Genomic DNA, 17,011 nt, shown 5'->3' on the forward strand with positions numbered 1-17,011 from the left:
TTAACAATATACCTTGTTTTATCTATGGTGATCTGTGATTATCACGGTTGTAGATGTACTGGTTGCACAACGTTGTGAAATAAATAGACCCTCTCATAATTGCATTATCATAGAATGAAAAACTAATGTGCGCTCCTTGTGTGATATTTTTGAAACATTAACCATATTAACCATAGTCTGTAAAACAGTTGGTCGCTAGAGTTCACTACAATCTAGTTCTACGGGGAGCCCACGGACTAAGATGTATAATGGACTGGTAACGACTGGGTAGGCGGGGATTGGGGGACGGCCACGAAAAGGTGTCACTTAGCTGATAAGAATACAGTTCTTGAAGTTTTCAGCGCTACCGGTTGTTTTATTTGGCTACACAATTTGTATCTTAGGAGGACGGGAACACGGCCTCAAATATATTTAACATAGCCGTGGCCTATCCATATTATCTTTATTATCTATGATTATGCCGGAGAATAAGGTGATAAGCACTTGTCCGAAATATGATAACAGTCAAATATTGAAAATCACTGATAACTGATAAGACGTGTAATGTGTAAAGAAAAATTGATTAAAATATGAGTAGAATACGTCTAGGGTGGCGTAGTCGCGTAGTGCTGGTACTTACTACTGTTATTTATTACTATAGCAAGTAGTGACTAAGCATATTTTTAAAAATTTTAGTAAATTTGTGTTACTGGAAATTGGAATCAATCCCGTTTCATATTTCTTTTAAAAAGGTTACCGTCTACCTTCTATTGATAATGTCGAAAGTGTCTTTTTCGACGCTGGCGTATTGTAAAATGGTCGCCCATGCTGCCAAATATCCTCACTGTGAAGTAAACGGATTACTGGTCGCTGAGAACTCTACTAAGGGCGATAAGTTGGTTATAGTGGACACTGTTCCATTGTTCCATCAGTGTCTCCATGTGTCACCAATGTCAGAGATCGCCTTGATGCAAATCGATCAATCGGCCAGTACATGTGATATGTACATTGCTGGCTATTATCTAGCCAATGAAACGTTGGATGACTTAAGGTACCTAGATGTCTAACTTTTCAATATTTGTATTGTATATTAATTATGTAATGAATTGTGTACAAACGTATAGTGTGTTAAAGTTCTTCGTCTATATACCTACCATGTTAATCTTAATGCATATTATGAAATTTATATAATTATCAGTTGGGAGATCAATAGTTTCTTCAACTTTTGGGAACAAGATTAAAACTGAATGTATCTTAATAGCATAAGCCTGAAATTCAGAAGGTGCCTACAATATTTTTGAGTCCTCTATTAACAGTATATTATTTACATTTAATAAATTGTAATATTCGAATAAACATATTACCTACTAGTAACGCTGTGACTATACTACAATGCTTAACATCTATAGTATTTAAAAAAAACAACTAAAAATATTATATCTATTGGAGTCTTTTAACCAATCCAGTCACAAAAACACAAATTTATTAGTAGGTATACTCAGTTCAGGCTAAGATAGAACCGGCTTCGCGCATGCAGATTGAGCCGCCGAACAGTGCCTGACCCCCCATGCAATGGCTATGCATTCTGTGATTGGCCGACAGTCATCATCGGCGCCGGTACTGGCTGCCATGCATACGCTCCCACTAGTGTCCTGAATGCGTGAAAAAAACGTGTTTTGATTGAGCGAGCGGTTCAATCTTAATTTGAACAGAGTATAGTTCCTTTAGGAATATTTTTGTCATTATGTTCATGTTTTTTTTAAAAATTATATCTTGTTGATTATTCAAATTATTTAGATTGTTTTTATTAAGTAGGTAACTCACTTTTCAGTTCAATAATAAATAATGTATAATGGTTAAGAGAAATAACAAAACACATAGGCAATATTATATTGTTATTTTTTATTTATAGTTAGTTTTGATTGTACTTTTGTAGTCAATAATGTTTAGCTGTTATAATCATAATGTTTTTCCACACAAATTAAAAATATTTTAAACATTTTACTCTAGTAACATCATCTAAAATACTTGCCCTATGCTCTGGGATTTAAATTTTAGGCCTTTAGGGCCCCAATTACAAAATGTCTGGGGTGCCTGTCATGCCTATGGTTAGTAACTTGGGTAAAAAAGTAATACGAGTACCTACTAATTACCAACTATTTTTTACTACGTTGTTATGGAAAGACTACTTACCTAAATTTAAAAAAAATATATTTCTTAAATTGTCAGAAAATATCTGTAAATATCTGCAAATAAAAAGTATCTATTAGAAAAATTATTTTTAAACTAATTAACTAATTATGTTGAATGAAGCATTATGATAGTTAATTATATTTAGGTAGGTTCCTACTATAGATTAGATTAATCCATATAAATTATTATATAAATCTTATTAAAATTTATTAATTTAATTGAAGTTCTATACCTAATCCTAGATAATCATTCTGGAATTTAAATTACCCTAGTAATATATTATTCTTATATGTTTTTTAAATACCTACTTATATTATGATAATTTAAATGTTTGTAGTTATGATAAACCAGCCCATAAGATTATGGATAAGATTGTTGAACATGAGACAGATGTCTGTATGGTTGTGGTTAGTAAAGTTTTTACTGTTTTCAAGCTAATATTTTAGATTTTAATAATTAATAATTCTAAATTACATTTTTTAGATCAATAATCGATTAATGGAGTTAAATCAAAAAGAAAGTGCATTATTAGTGCACACACAAGATGATGGAAAATGGAAACGTCTGAATAACTCTAAGTACCTATGAATAGTAAAATAATATAAAATAAATAATAATTAATTTAATTATTTTCAATTTAGCGTGCAAATAGAAAATGTAACATTGGCAGCTGCATCAGCTGTATTACAGCAACAGTTGTATAATAATTTGGTAGATTTTGACAATCATTTGGATAATTTGTCTTTAGACTGGCTCAATACAGAATTTTCCAACTGTGTGGAAAGAACATCTGGACATGACATGGGTAGAAGGCTGATGATTAATAAATCAGTTTCTTGACAATTGGAATGGGATGAGGGAATGAAACAAATTAAATTTTGATACATTAATTTTAGATGAGTATTAAGAATTGTTTTTTTAGTTCAATTATCAAGTATCAATGAGTATCTTGTTTTCATATTATTATTTATTATTTCAAATGGAAATTATGTAAGCCAAACTGTTTTAAATCTATCTAGTTTATAGTTATAGAAAAACATTACATTAATAGTTAAATTATTACTAAAAATAAATTATTCCACATCATCTTTGGAATTTGCCATTTTTTCTTTATAAATACTATTTTATTATGATAATGCTTCTTTTAGTATTTTTATGTTACTTATTGGGATTATAATTTATAATATAAAATGTTTTAATGCAATTTTATCTATAAGTCCATAATTATATATTATGTATTCACCATTTATACAGAGTGATTTATTAAGCGTAAAACAGTCATTATCTCAATTAGTATTAATGTTTTTTTACATAGTTTCAAGTTGTTAAAAAACAATGTTTTTATTAAAAAGTCATATTTTTAAATATATTTTTAAGTTTTTTACTTTTTTGAATGACAACGTAGAGTTTTAATTTCATTTTCCAAAGCAGAATATTTTTCTCAGTATTTTGATGTATAAAAATCGAATTTAGGACGAGTAGCTTATGGGTATTTAAAGTATAGACAAGCGGAGTAAAGGACAAACATTTTGCGGGGTAACCCCATACCACTCCACTCCGCCCATCTAAACCTTAAATACTTGTAACTCATAAACTACTCGCCCTAAATTCGATTTTTATTAATCAAAATACTTAGAAAAATATTCTGCATTGGAATATTAAATTAAAACTATGCTGTCGTTCAAAAGGGTAAAAAACTTAAAAAAAATATAAGGTTAAAAAATATTTAAAAATATAATTTTTTAATAAAAACTTTGTTTTTTTAACAACTTGAAACTATGTGAAAAAACATAAATTTTTTTTGAGATAATGAGTGTTTTACGCTTCATTAATCACCCTGTATAGCACATACAATTGTGTGTATTGTATTGTAAAAGTTTTTATATCAAAACCGATTTACATAAGTAACATCATTGATTATGAATACCTACTAGTATTCATAATCATGGTAAAATCTTTAAAATTGTTAATGGTTTATGTACAGAATTTAAAGGTATACATTTATGTATGTTAAGTAATTTACAGTAACGTTTTTTGTTATTTCTAAGTATAAGTATGTATTTATAAACCATAAAATCTAAAATGATTTTAAATTGTAGGTATATCAAATCCTACGTTTTTTAATATAATAATTATAAGTAATAAATATTATTTTTATTTTTTAATAGCTTGTAATTAAAAATAACCATGTGAAAAATAAAATTTGAATTAAAGACTTGTTAAAAGCCTTATTGAGTTGGACTGTGAATTAGCTACTTAATAGTTGTTAAGTAAGTATTAAAATGGTTCTTATTTTAAGTCAAGTCTGTAGTTGCCATAATAAATAGTTGTCTTAAAGCTGGTCCCACACGACTGGTGTACTTGGCCAACATTTGTCACTGGTGACATCACTCCAGTCGTATGGGAGACTTCACAAGTACAATTGTTGGTTACTGGCTCGTACCGGTGGATTGTCGGTAAACCTGACACGACTACACAAGTCAAAGGACCACCAATGTTTACATTCAACCTGGCGTTTGCTCCCACACGGCATGGTGACTGGTGTTTGACTAGTCAACTTGATAAACGTATTAACTGGTCAACTATACAATTCTTGTGGAAGAATATACAACTACCATGGCAATTGGCAAGTATACCAGCACTGGGCATTGATAGTAAACACCAGTCGTGTAGCTGTGTAGGAGCAAAGACCAATGTTGGTCATATATCACCAGTGACAAATATTGGCCATTCGTGTGGGACCGCCTAAGGATGCTACATCTGTATGTTTTGGTGGGTCCATTTTAAACAAATCAGTTTTAACTGTCGATTTCACACTGCGTTTGGTACCTCCGGTCGATTCTACGTTTCGTCAAACCACAACATGAGGCGATCAGGATGAATACCGGACCATTCTAAACGCAGTGTTATGTCACTAAGATAAAAAAAATATTTATTGAAAATATGCATATATTGGGCTTATGGGATTATGCTCGGCTGTTGACAGTATTTTTATACAACTTATAGAGCTATATTTGTAAATATTGGTGTTACTGTATTGGTAAGAAAAAAGTAGTACTAATATAAATTAAGCATGGAACTATTGTTATATTGTAAAACATTTTTCTTTAAAAAAATATTGCTATTGTAATAATTACTATTTTCATTCATATTTTCATGATGCATACCTTACCTATTAAGAGGACGTGATACCCGCAGTTTTCTCCGTATGGCGTAACATGGCATATTTTACGCTCGGCAGAACACGTTTAGCTCCGTTAATTTAAAAAGCGAATTGACCTCTTATAAAATCTAATGGTAAGATCTAGGCAACCTCGTGGGCTTTTCATTATATTTTAATTTTAAAGCGAGTTATGAGTATTTTAAGATGTACAAACAGTTAACAATTTTAAAATGCTCATAACTCGCTTTAAAATTAAAATATAATAAAAATCCCATGAGATTGCCTAGGTAATAACTCATAATCTTACACTTTGATTTTATAAGAGGTCAGTTCCCTCAAATTTTTAAACTATAACCAATACACGTATTCTGCTGAGCGTAAAATTTGTATGTTACGCACTTGCAAGACGAAGACAACACTGAACACATGACAAATTAAATTAAATTTCATTTGTCATGACTCATGACTGAACACATGCGGATATCACTTCCTCCTAACTATCGATATGTCGATTGACGATATCATTATTTATTGTTATTATACGAGTATCGTTGCATACAAATATAGAAATAAGGTTTCCCTAACTAGTAACTACGGTATTTTCAACGTCGAATTTAAACGATCTTTGGCCCCCGCGACAAGAAAACGGTTTGCTGCGACACAATATAGAACGGTATAAGAAAATATACATTTAGAACCTAACTTTTGTTCATGATAGTCTTGACTCTTGGCGATAAACTTTTAGCCGTTTAGGTATCGTAGGAAACACTATTATTAATGTAGGGTCACAGATGAGGTATATGCAAATACATCTTTTCGTATAATCTGTGGTAGGATGAACCATAATTATAAATTATAATATGATAGACCTATAAACTAGGTAGTTTTTTTTTAATATTTATTAGAATATAAACAATCTATACAAGTAAGTACAATAAGCTTATGTGCTAAGAGAAAACATGGCATGAAAAATTGAGTAAGAAGCCGCCCACTGACGACACTTAGCATGAATTATTTATATATATGTTTTGTTTTTTATTTTTTTATTTTTTTTTTTTTTTTGCAATATGTTGAGATTAAAATGAATATATACATGTAATGAACATACTATATTTTAAATTTATAATTGTATTAGGTCACGACACCATTTCCTTTTTAGCCTGCGCCTTGGATTCCCTGGGAGGGTTAGAGAGGAGAGGTTTTTAATAAGAGGATTTTGGTGAGATAGAAGTCGTGTACGGAAGCGCAAGTAAAATGATTGAGCTTCTTCATTGATGGTTTTTAAGTGAAAATCATTATGCAATGTTAGGTTAGAAACGTATGGTGGTGCATTGGACAGACGACGGAGAGCTAGATTTTGGAACACTTGGATTTTATTGGTATTGGATTTTTTTGCTGAGCCCCAGAGCTGTATACCATAAGTCCAAATAGGTTTTAGGAGGGTCTTGTAAATTAGAAGTTTGACTTTCATATTTGTTTTATTATTTCTCGTTATCAGAGGATTTAGGATGCGCATACGGGCGTTGAGAGTCATTCTTTTGGTTCGTATATGATTTTTCCATGTTAGACGTTTATCAAGATGGAGTCCCAGGTATTTTATTGTGTCCGATGTGGGAATTGGGATGTTATTTAATGTAACAGTTGGACAAATACCCTTCTTGAGAGTAAATGTAGTGTGACTTGATTTGTTTTGGTTTATTTTGATACGCCATTTGTCGTACCAGTTAGACATTAGGTTGAGGTGGAGTTGCAGGTTTGATGAGGCAGCTACCGGGTTTTCACTAATTGATAAGATTACTTTATCGTCAGCATAATCAGCCACCATGGTTTGGGGCGTGGTGGGTTGATCGGCGACATATATGTTGAATAGAGTTGGAGATAGGATGCCCCCTTGTGGGACTCCAGCATTAATTTTGGTTATTTCTGAGTATGCAGAGCGATAATGTACTTGAAAGTGACGATCGGTTAAGTAAGATTTGATTAGAAGAAAGAGCGGGTGGGGAAGAAAACTTTTGAGTTTGTACAGTAATCCGTCATGCCAGACCCTGTCAAACGCTTGAGATACATCAAGAAAGACAGAGGTACAGTAAAGTTTTTTTTCCAGCGAGAAAGATATTGCATCGACAATCCTATGCGCTTGATGAATGGTACTATGTGAGGGTCTGAATCCAAACTGAGTGTTTGGAAGAATATTGTTTCTGACAATATATGGAGTCATTCGTTTGAGGATAAGTCTTTCAAAAATTTTCGATAAGAAGGGCAAGAGACTTATAGGCCTGTATGAGGATGGGTCGTCCAAGGGTTTATCAGGTTTAGGAAATAATATAATTTTTGAGAATTTCCAAAGAATCGGAAAGTAGGAGAGTCTTAGGCATGCATTAAATATATATGTTACCAGTACTATTGCTTTTTTGGGGAGGCATCTAGATACTTCTGCCGTTAATAGGTCGAAACCTGGCGATTTTTTTAAGGAGTATTTTAGGATAGCCTGTTTGATTTCGTTGGGCGTGAAATGTTTTTCAAGATGATTAGAAGTTGAGGGAAGGTCTAAACCAGCCTTTACCTCATCAGCAAATTGGGGTATGAATATGTTATGATGTGGCTGGAAGGTTTCCTGAAGATAAACTAGGTAGTTAAAACCAAGGCTGGGCATTAACGAGTTAAAAAGTTTATTTTATTCTAACTTTTAGATTTTGAGCGAAGCGATGAATGTATTGATTTTACAATGATGTGTGTTTTTTTTTTTATTTTTTTTTTTATTTTTGTGTCTGTCATCACCTTTTAGGACAGTAAAAGTGCTTGGATTTTCTTCAATAGTAACTTTTCTGATAGGAAAGTGAATCTAGTTGGTACTTTGGGGGGTCAAAAGTAAAAATTTCCCAGTAGTTTTCACAAGCGACGTGAAAAACAAAAGAAAAATTAAGGAAAAACGGGAATTTTTACGCAAAATCTGTTTTTGAGAAAATCGATTTTGGTTTTTGGTGTAACTCTAAAACAAATGACCGTAGGGACATGAAATTTTGACTGAATGTTTATATTAGCATTTTCTAAACACCATAAAATTTTGAAAATATTTTGACTCTTTTTGAGCTGTTTACGGCTATTGTCAGTTTTCAATTTTTTTAGTTTTTTTTTCTATAAATATCAATAAAATTTTATCTGTTGAGTAAAAAAGCTTGAAAACTTAATAGAAGGCTCCTAAGTTATTGTTTCAAAGGCAGATGAAAAAAATTAAAAATCCTCAGTCACAGTTTTTAATTATAAGCATTTAAAGTTCATATCTTGACAAAATACGGAAAAATCACGAAAAATAGCAAATTATTTTGATGAGAATTCATAAAAATTTTTCTTTTTAAATCTAAGATTTTAAAATGTAATATAAGATTACTCATAAGTTTGTCTACCTTTATCAAAAAAAAAATGTCTAGAAGAAACTTAAATTAAATTTTTATGAGCGTCTGAAATTTATATTTATACAACATTTGATATTTACTCGATTTCTCATGTAACAATTTTCTTATTTTATTGTAATTAAAAAACGAATGACTGTAGATATTTGAACATTTCACTGAATGTTTATATTAGCATTTTCTATACACCATAAAATGTTGAAAATATTTTGACTCTTTTTGAGCTGTTTACGGACATTGTCAGTTTTCAATTTTTTTAGTTTTTTTTTCTATAAATATCAATAAATTTTTATTTGTTGGGTAAAAAAGCGTGAAAATTTGATATAAGGCTCCTGATATATCGTTCTAATAGCAGTTGAAAAATATTAAAAATACATATGCACAATTTTTTTTTATAAGCATTTAAAGTTCAAATTTTGACAACATTTATCAAATTTATAATTTATTAATTATTTTGTGGTTAAAAATGTATAAAATGTTTAACTTTTATGGCTAAAGATTGAAAATTTAAAACAAGGCTCCGAGTAAATAGGTTATATATAAATTACTTTATTCACAATAATATCATCAAATATACTTGGTAAAATCATAGGCTGACTGACCGTTTTCGCTCAGAATCGTTTTTCTTATACAATGATATTATATCATTGAATTCAAATTTAACACCATCCATTACAGTGACCCACTTGTAACCTACTGTACAGCAGAGCGACATCCACTTATCCACCTTTTTTTTAAATGTTTTTATTAATAACTTCCAGTTTAAAATTTAAATTACTCTTAATTACTCGAGTTACATCAGCCTCCGAGTTTAATCTACAGCTAGTTAATACTTTATAGTATTTACTAAGAAGTATAGTCTATATACCAGGACTTTATTTAGTCATGTCATAGACTATATTAATCTCAATAATAAAAATTATTATTTATCCATCTTGAATCATATTTGAAAAATCAATGTTTTTATTAAAACCCCTTTTAAGATGCATAGGCAATAGTTTTGTTATCTGAATTGAGTGAGATAAATATATAATAGATAATGTATATGTTATTATGGTTGCCAAATTGCCGGCTTATCAGAAGTGATAAGTGGAAAATGTACTGACAGTACCGTACATTTGAAGTTTGAATATTATAAATTTACGGGACTTCCGAGTTGTCCATTCTCCACAATTGTTACATTGTTAATTTTTAGTTGAAATGCTGAATAGTGGACAGGGGAATAAATTGTAAACTGTTTAGTGTTTAGTCTTAGTGTTTTAATTCGTAGTTTCATTTTTACTCTTTTGACTATAAGTACTGAGCTGTACTTGTAGGAATTTAAAATTAATTTTCTCAATTTAAGTATAACACTATAGTATTACTCTCATTTGAATTGCAAAATGTCTTCTAACGCAATTGGTCACGACGATTCAGAAAACTTCAAAATTCTTGTAGCAACTGACTTACATTTGGGTTTTGAAGAGAAAAATTTGGTTCGAGGTGAAAACAAAAATTGCATTATATCTATAACATGTGACCTGTACGGCTGTACTATACATACTTTCCTACATGCTATTATAATATAATATAATATAATTTATTAATAATTAATATACCTAAATGGCTAAGTATTGCATAACTTTTATAAAAGAATACACATGAGATTTATTAGTTTTTGTGTAGTACACATATCTAAATATTTTGGTATGACGTTTACTTAAAAAGATATTTTAATTTTTTTTTATCAAAATTATTAGAATGATTCTATTTCACATACAATTATAATGATCTTTATTTACCTAATTGTAGGTAATACCTACAAATTATATAATACTTACCAATTTATATATCTATATTGTTTTAGCTGATGACACATTTAATACATTTGAAGAAGTGTTACAATTAGCAGTTAAACATGAAGTTGATTTTATTTTGTTGGCTGGTGATCTATTTCATGTCAACCAGCCTTCAGTAGCATCTTTGGAAAGATGTATTTCCCTCTTACGTCATTATTGTTTGGGTGACAAGTAAATATTAAAGAAACTTTAAAATGAACTTAAGTTTTAAAGCGTTTTATTATGATTGTAATAAAAAATAACTAATCAATTATTATTCATTGTTCTAAATAGTGAGACTAGTGTGGATAAAATATTTTACTATTTTTTTATAATATAGGCCTATAAATATGGAATTTGTTAGTGACCAAGCTGAAGTATTTAAACATTGCAATAATCCCATTGTTAATTTTGAAGATCAAAATCTTAATGTTTCGATTCCAGTTTTTTCAATTCATGGCAATCATGATGATCCTTGTGGTAAAATATTCCATTGAACATTTTATTTACCCGTATGTGTTGTCTACGTTTACATGTACTTGACATAGCAAATTTTACGCTCAGCAAAACACGTGTTGCTTCAATACTTAAAAAATTTGAGTGAAATGACCTCTTTTAAAATCTAAAGTTAATATCTATGCAACTTCATGAGCTTTGTATTATATTTTAATTTTAAAGTGAGTTATAAGTATTTTAAAATTGTAAATATGGGCATTATTCATGAACCTCATGATTATGAGCCCGTCTTAACAGCACTTAATTTATCCACCCTAAGTGATAAGAGAAATATGAGTGATATTAAACTTTTAAATGGTTTAGTTTCTTGTGTAATAGACTCACCTTTCTTGTTATCTAGATTAGGTTTTCGCATTCCAGGAATAACCCGCTCACAAGACCCCTACTACCTTGCTTCAGTGGCAAGAAAATAATTAGATGATGACCCTCTGAGGAGAGCTTTAGTTAATAACCAAACTAATTAAAATTTTGGTTCTTATTACTGTTATTTAATTTTCTGGAGCTTACAGTGTTAGGTATATTGTATAATTTACTTTATTCACACATCAATGTGTTAAATTGTTGTGTATAAATATGTTATTATGTATATTCATTAATATGTACTATATTGTAAAAGCCGTATGGCGTTAAAATAAAAAAAAAAAAAATAAAATAACTTGCTTTAAAATTAAAATATAATAAAAAGCCCACAAGATTGCCTAGATATTACCTTTAGATTTTATAAGAGGTCAATTCACTGTAATTTTTAAATTAACAGAGCTATAATTATACTGCTGAACGTAAAATTTGCTATGTTGCGCACCTGTACGACGAAGATAACACATGCTGGTAGCACATCCTCTTAATTAAAAAAATATTAATTCATATAAATAAAACATTTGAAGGGATTAGAGAGATATCATGTATGGATCTTTTAAGTTCAATGGGCTTAATCAATTACTTTGGCAAACAAACAAATCTTCAAGAGCTCAAAATAAATCCTATACTTTTAAAGAAAGGATCAAATAAACTTGCCATTTATGGTTTGAGTCATATTAGAGATGAAAGGTTGGAACGATTATTTAAGGAAAAAAAAGTATTTATGAATCGCCCATTAGAAGATGTAGATGATTGGTTCAATATATTTGTATGTCATCAAAATCGTGTAAATCGTCCTGGTACAAAATATTTATCAGAAAAATGTATTCCAAGTCATATAATGCTTACTATTTGGGGACATGAACATGAAAGTTTAATTGATCCTGTTCGAGGGGAATCAAATTCAGGTTATATTTGCCAGCCAGGTAATAACAATAATAGTTAATTTGCATTAACTAGGCTTAAATTAATAATGCTAAAACAATTTTCTATAATGTATTGAAAAAATTACTATTTTATTATTAGGCAGTACAGTCGCAACATCTATGTGTGAAGGAGAAGCCGGTAATAAATATGTTGGATTGTTAACTATCAGTGGTAAACATTTTAGAATGGAACCACTGGAATTGAAAACTGTTAGGCTGATGCACTTTGAGACAGTAAAACTGTCAGAATGTGATGAAGATGTTAGTACTTCAAAGAAAACTCAGGAATTTGTAAGAAGACAAATTGAGGATATCTTATCGAGATTGAGTCTTAAATGTAGCGGTAAGTTTGAATTACTTTTTATTTTTTTTTGTAATTAATTTATATTTAATTGATAAAAACTAATATTGTTAATTTTGCATTATGAACCCACTACCGGTCAAAATCAATCACTCAAAATGTATCTTCCCATCACACGAGTTTTCCACTTTTATAATTTAGTATTACTAATTATTATTGAAATTTCACTGTTTATTAAAACATAAATATACTAATATACTAATTAATATACATTAATACAATTTACAAAATTGTATAAATCTTTTACACTAAACTAAACTAAAGTATATTTATATTTAAAAATGTTTTTAATAATAAAAAACAGAACAATTCAGGTTGTTGTCGGTATTATATAAAATGTTTATTTTAGAATTAAGATACATTATGTATGTATGATAGGTACATATTTTAATTATAATTTCATTATAATATTTTTTAATAGACAAAGAGATATTAGCTTGTATAACTAAATAATACTTATCTATGTCACGGTAAATAGGAAAAAATAAATTTCATAAATTTATTCATGATGTATTAAATGATATACAGTATAGATATAAAAGTAAAAATATCGCTAAAAATACAAACACACTGAACATTTTTTTTTGTCGAATATAACTATCTTATTATGCATGAATTAATAAAATGTTAAATGCTACTAAGATAACAATCTCAATACATTTTTATTTTTTATACTTTTATACATTTTGATTATGGTACTAAAATCTACCAATTTAATGTGACCTATTAACTATCATAATTTAATAAATTAATAATATTTGATAATTTTACTTAGGTCACAACAAACAACCAAAATTACCATTAATACGACTCAGAGTTGAATATACTAATGAAACTCAACATTTTAATGGTATTCAGTTTGGACATGAATTTCAAGACCGTGTTGCTAATTCTAATGATATGATATTATTAAGAATGGAAAAGAAGAGTGTCCAAAAAAAAACCAAGTGCATTGATGATCAAGTTCTTTCAAATATCATGGATGATGAAGAAGTATTAATCTTATAGACCTAATAATAAACCAATTCAATTGAGTTTAATTTAATATTTATAATAACTTTAATTTAGATGGAGAAAATTGAACATATTGTTGATCAATATTTTAGAACTGCTAACGAAGAAAATCAACTAGAATTATTGTCTGTTGATGGTATGGCTGAAGCAGTTGATTGGCTTGTAAATAAATCATGTCATGATGCAATAAAAAGAGTTGTAGAGTAAGTGATGACTTCATTATATATGTATACCCTGTTTACTTTAAATTGTTGATTTACTTGCAAATATTCCTATTATTAATTGCAACTTGGAAGTTAAATGTATAACATTAAAATATAAAATATAAGCCCCTATCCTTACTAATAAATAAATGCTAAAGTCTGTCTGTTACGTTTGCACGACTAAATCGCTGAACCAATTTTGATGAAATTTGGTACAAGGATGGATTGGACCTTGGAGAAGGATATAGGTTACCTTTTAGGCTACTCGAAAAAAGATAAATTAGAGGTGCTCAAACAATAAACTTGAGATTCACGGTAGAGATTGAACATTTAATTTGTTTATAAATGGTTGCAGATTATAATAGTAATATTAGAAATTACTAATTAATATTTTTTTTTTACATTGGACTAGGTTACTCACTGGCCTAGGTTCTTTATAACTCACTAATCATAAGATTTGATTTTAACAAACTTTTAGTGTAAATATGATTCTTTTGGTTGAAATATAAATAATTATCATGTAACAATGTACTTGAAGCTATTAATATTATATATTTATATTGTCTATAAAAAAAATATATTTATTTTAAAATTAGCTAGGTTGCTAGGACTTGAGTTCAAGGAGCGTTTATATTAATATATTTGATTTAGTCATATGGTATAGTAATATAATATACATTTTTTGTATTTCAAAACAAAACAAAATTATTTTCAGACATCAAAAGAAAAAAATGAAGAATTATGTCATAAAACAAGAAGGTCTCAACGAAAATAACATATCAGAGCACATTATTAGTTATCATAGTTCTCGCACCCAAAAATCAAAAGATGAAGCTAATGATGTATGATGTTAATTTACTAATAAATATTAATGATTTAGTATAGGTATTCAATACTATTTTAATTTAAGGTTCGTGAAGTATTGAGTTCACAGCAACATACAACTCAAAATTATTCTGACAATGATTCAAATATTTCACCTGTAAACTCAGATGATGAAGAAATTAGTAATAACTCTTCAACAAGTAGTGTTCAAAACGTCCGGGGTAAAAGAGGTCGCGGTAGCAGAGGACCTAGAGCTACTACCAGAGCTAGAGGAAGAGCAAGAGGCCAGACTACTCTTAATTTTTAAAAAAAAATATTGGCATCAATGATTTTTCTAATTTACATTCTATTATTAATCATTTTTATTGTTATTTATTACATACAAGTTAAAACAGATTTAGTAAATATAATAACTACCTATGGTTTTATTTTGTTTGGAATCGTCCCAGCAAACAAATAGTAACTATTTTATAATGCTATAATTTGATTGGTTCTAAATTTTAATATAAGATTTTATCTTTAATAGTATCACAAATTCGCAAAAATATAAAGTATTTGTTCTATTTTACGTAGGTAATTAATAATTTTTTAAAAGCAAAAAAATATTATGGACGATTATACCAGTTTCTAGTTTTTTAAATCATAATAATTTTAAAATAGTAATTACTATCAACTGTTTGAACCATAGAGGCTTATATTTAATATAATATACCTTAAGAAATTCAGTTAATGTTATTTAAATTTTAAATTATGTATGTTAATTTCAGTATGATTAAAATTAATCATAACTAATATTTAAAATTTAAATCTCTAATGTAAAATTTATTTTAATAAAACATATTAATTTTTGGAATTTGATGTATAATTTATTTGTTTTATTGTATTTTTTTGAATAGAAATCGTAGCACATAATCCATTTTCCAAAAATAATAATAATATAGATACCTTTATGTTATGGTTGGTTTAATGTGTATAGTACAAATACATACCACTGACCTAAATCGTTTAATACTTATAAGTTATAACCCATAAAAATCCATAATAGATCTGTATCTTATTATGAGTTAGCTACCCATTTCTAAAATTTATCCGCATACCACCGGCCAATCCACTCCCAAAAGTTGAACTGGCAAATGCCTCAAGACACCAATGGTTGCTATTGATTAATAGCACTCATAAAATTAAATACAAATAAATATATTGATATTTATTAATTTATTCACCTTATTTTATTGTTAAAAATATAAAACATCCTAGTTTTAAATTCTGAGCAAAGAGATGAATTAACAAGTTGTACAATTATATTTATATTGTGTCACAGTTTTAATTTTAAATGCTTATAAAAAAAAAAGTTGTGACTATTTTTAATATTTATTATTTATCAACTATAATATTGTAACAATATATTAGGGCCTTGTATTACATTTTCAAGCTTTTTGACCCAACAAATAAAATTGAATTGACATTTATAGAAAAAAAAAAAAAATTGGAAAATGTTAATATAAACATTGAGTAAAATTTAGAGTTGCACCAAAAACCAAAAGTTACCGTTTTTCTTTAATTTTTGTTTTGTTTTTCCCTGCACTTTTGAAAACTATTGTGAAATTTTTTTTGACCTCGTGTTTGATCAAACTAGATTCACTTTCTCATCGAACAAGATCGAAGAAAATTGAATCAGTATTCCTGCCCGAAACGGTGATAACAGACACAAAAACAATACATCATTGTAAAATCAATTCATTCATCGCTCCGCTCAGAATCAAAAATGTTGTCTAAAAGACAACAACACGCATAGACGCATAGTGTTACCTAAAACGTCCTCGACATCTATGACTGAAAGAAAAAAATATTATACTTAATACAATAATGTCTTAGTACTTACTTACTGGTTACTTACTATTTATTATTTATTATTAATTATACCTATAACCTATACGATATTGCTATTATGAGGATGTCACTGATGTCAGCTGCACTTAGTACAAGCTGTTTGTTTTCTATCTCTCGCCCACTCGCAACATAGACAAAACGGATTCACGCAAAATAATTTTTTTTGGGTTTTTGAAAATTGTATTGCTCTTGTATTTTTTTAGATGTTTCACAAGCCTTTGATGACTGGGTTTGGCACGAAGGCTTGCAATTCAAATTTAAAAAATGTCTCCCTCCTTCTTTATTCTGATTAATTAAATCATACTTAAAATACTACTTTACGGACGACCTTTTTTTTCAAATTTATTTTTCAAGTGA

At 28.8% G+C, this 17,011-nt stretch overlaps 2 protein-coding genes across 2 annotated transcripts; both read left to right on the forward strand.

The window, feature by feature from the left end:
• Positions 1-559: 559 nt before the first annotated feature.
• On the forward strand, positions 560-3,309 carry LOC132943467 (ER membrane protein complex subunit 8/9 homolog). The gene is made up of 4 exons (XM_061012480.1): positions 560-1,030; positions 2,510-2,579; positions 2,656-2,750; positions 2,814-3,309. Exons 1-4 carry the CDS (start codon positions 756-758, stop codon positions 3,010-3,012), a joined length of 639 nt encoding a protein of 212 aa, XP_060868463.1. The 5' UTR covers positions 560-755; the 3' UTR covers positions 3,013-3,309.
• Positions 3,310-9,843: 6,534 nt separating this feature from the next.
• LOC132943768 (double-strand break repair protein MRE11) lies at positions 9,844-15,586 on the forward strand. Its single transcript, XM_061012859.1, has 9 exons — positions 9,844-10,227; positions 10,592-10,754; positions 10,903-11,042; positions 11,963-12,361; positions 12,462-12,704; positions 13,498-13,715; positions 13,791-13,939; positions 14,655-14,781; positions 14,850-15,586. The coding sequence occupies exons 1-9, from the start codon at positions 10,128-10,130 to the stop codon at positions 15,069-15,071; spliced, it is 1,761 nt and encodes a 586-aa protein (XP_060868842.1). The 5' UTR covers positions 9,844-10,127; the 3' UTR covers positions 15,072-15,586.
• Positions 15,587-17,011: the final 1,425 nt, after the last annotated feature.

The sequence above is a fragment of the Metopolophium dirhodum genome, chromosome 4 (assembly GCF_019925205.1).
Source record: "Metopolophium dirhodum isolate CAU chromosome 4, ASM1992520v1, whole genome shotgun sequence".
NCBI lineage: Eukaryota > Metazoa > Arthropoda > Insecta > Hemiptera > Aphididae > Metopolophium > Metopolophium dirhodum.

What these genes read in the sequence shown, in the direction of transcription:
- LOC132943467 (XM_061012480.1), top strand. Translation starts at nt 756, where the DNA reads ATGTCGAAAGTGTCTTTTTCGACGCTGGCGTATTGTAAAATGGTCGCC. An exon ending in GAAACGTTGGATGACTTAAG is followed by an intron (nt 1,031 to 2,509) that starts GTACCTAGATGT and finishes AAATGTTTGTAG; the next exon opens with TTATGATAAACCAGCCCATA. An exon ending in CAGATGTCTGTATGGTTGTG is followed by an intron (nt 2,580 to 2,655) that starts GTTAGTAAAGTT and finishes TACATTTTTTAG; the next exon opens with ATCAATAATCGATTAATGGA.
- LOC132943768 (XM_061012859.1), top strand. Translation starts at nt 10,128, where the DNA reads ATGTCTTCTAACGCAATTGGTCACGACGATTCAGAAAACTTCAAAATT. An exon ending in AGAGAAAAATTTGGTTCGAG is followed by an intron (nt 10,228 to 10,591) that starts GTGAAAACAAAA and finishes ATATTGTTTTAG; the next exon opens with CTGATGACACATTTAATACA. An exon ending in GCAATAAAAAGAGTTGTAGA is followed by an intron (nt 13,940 to 14,654) that starts GTAAGTGATGAC and finishes AATTATTTTCAG; the next exon opens with ACATCAAAAGAAAAAAATGA.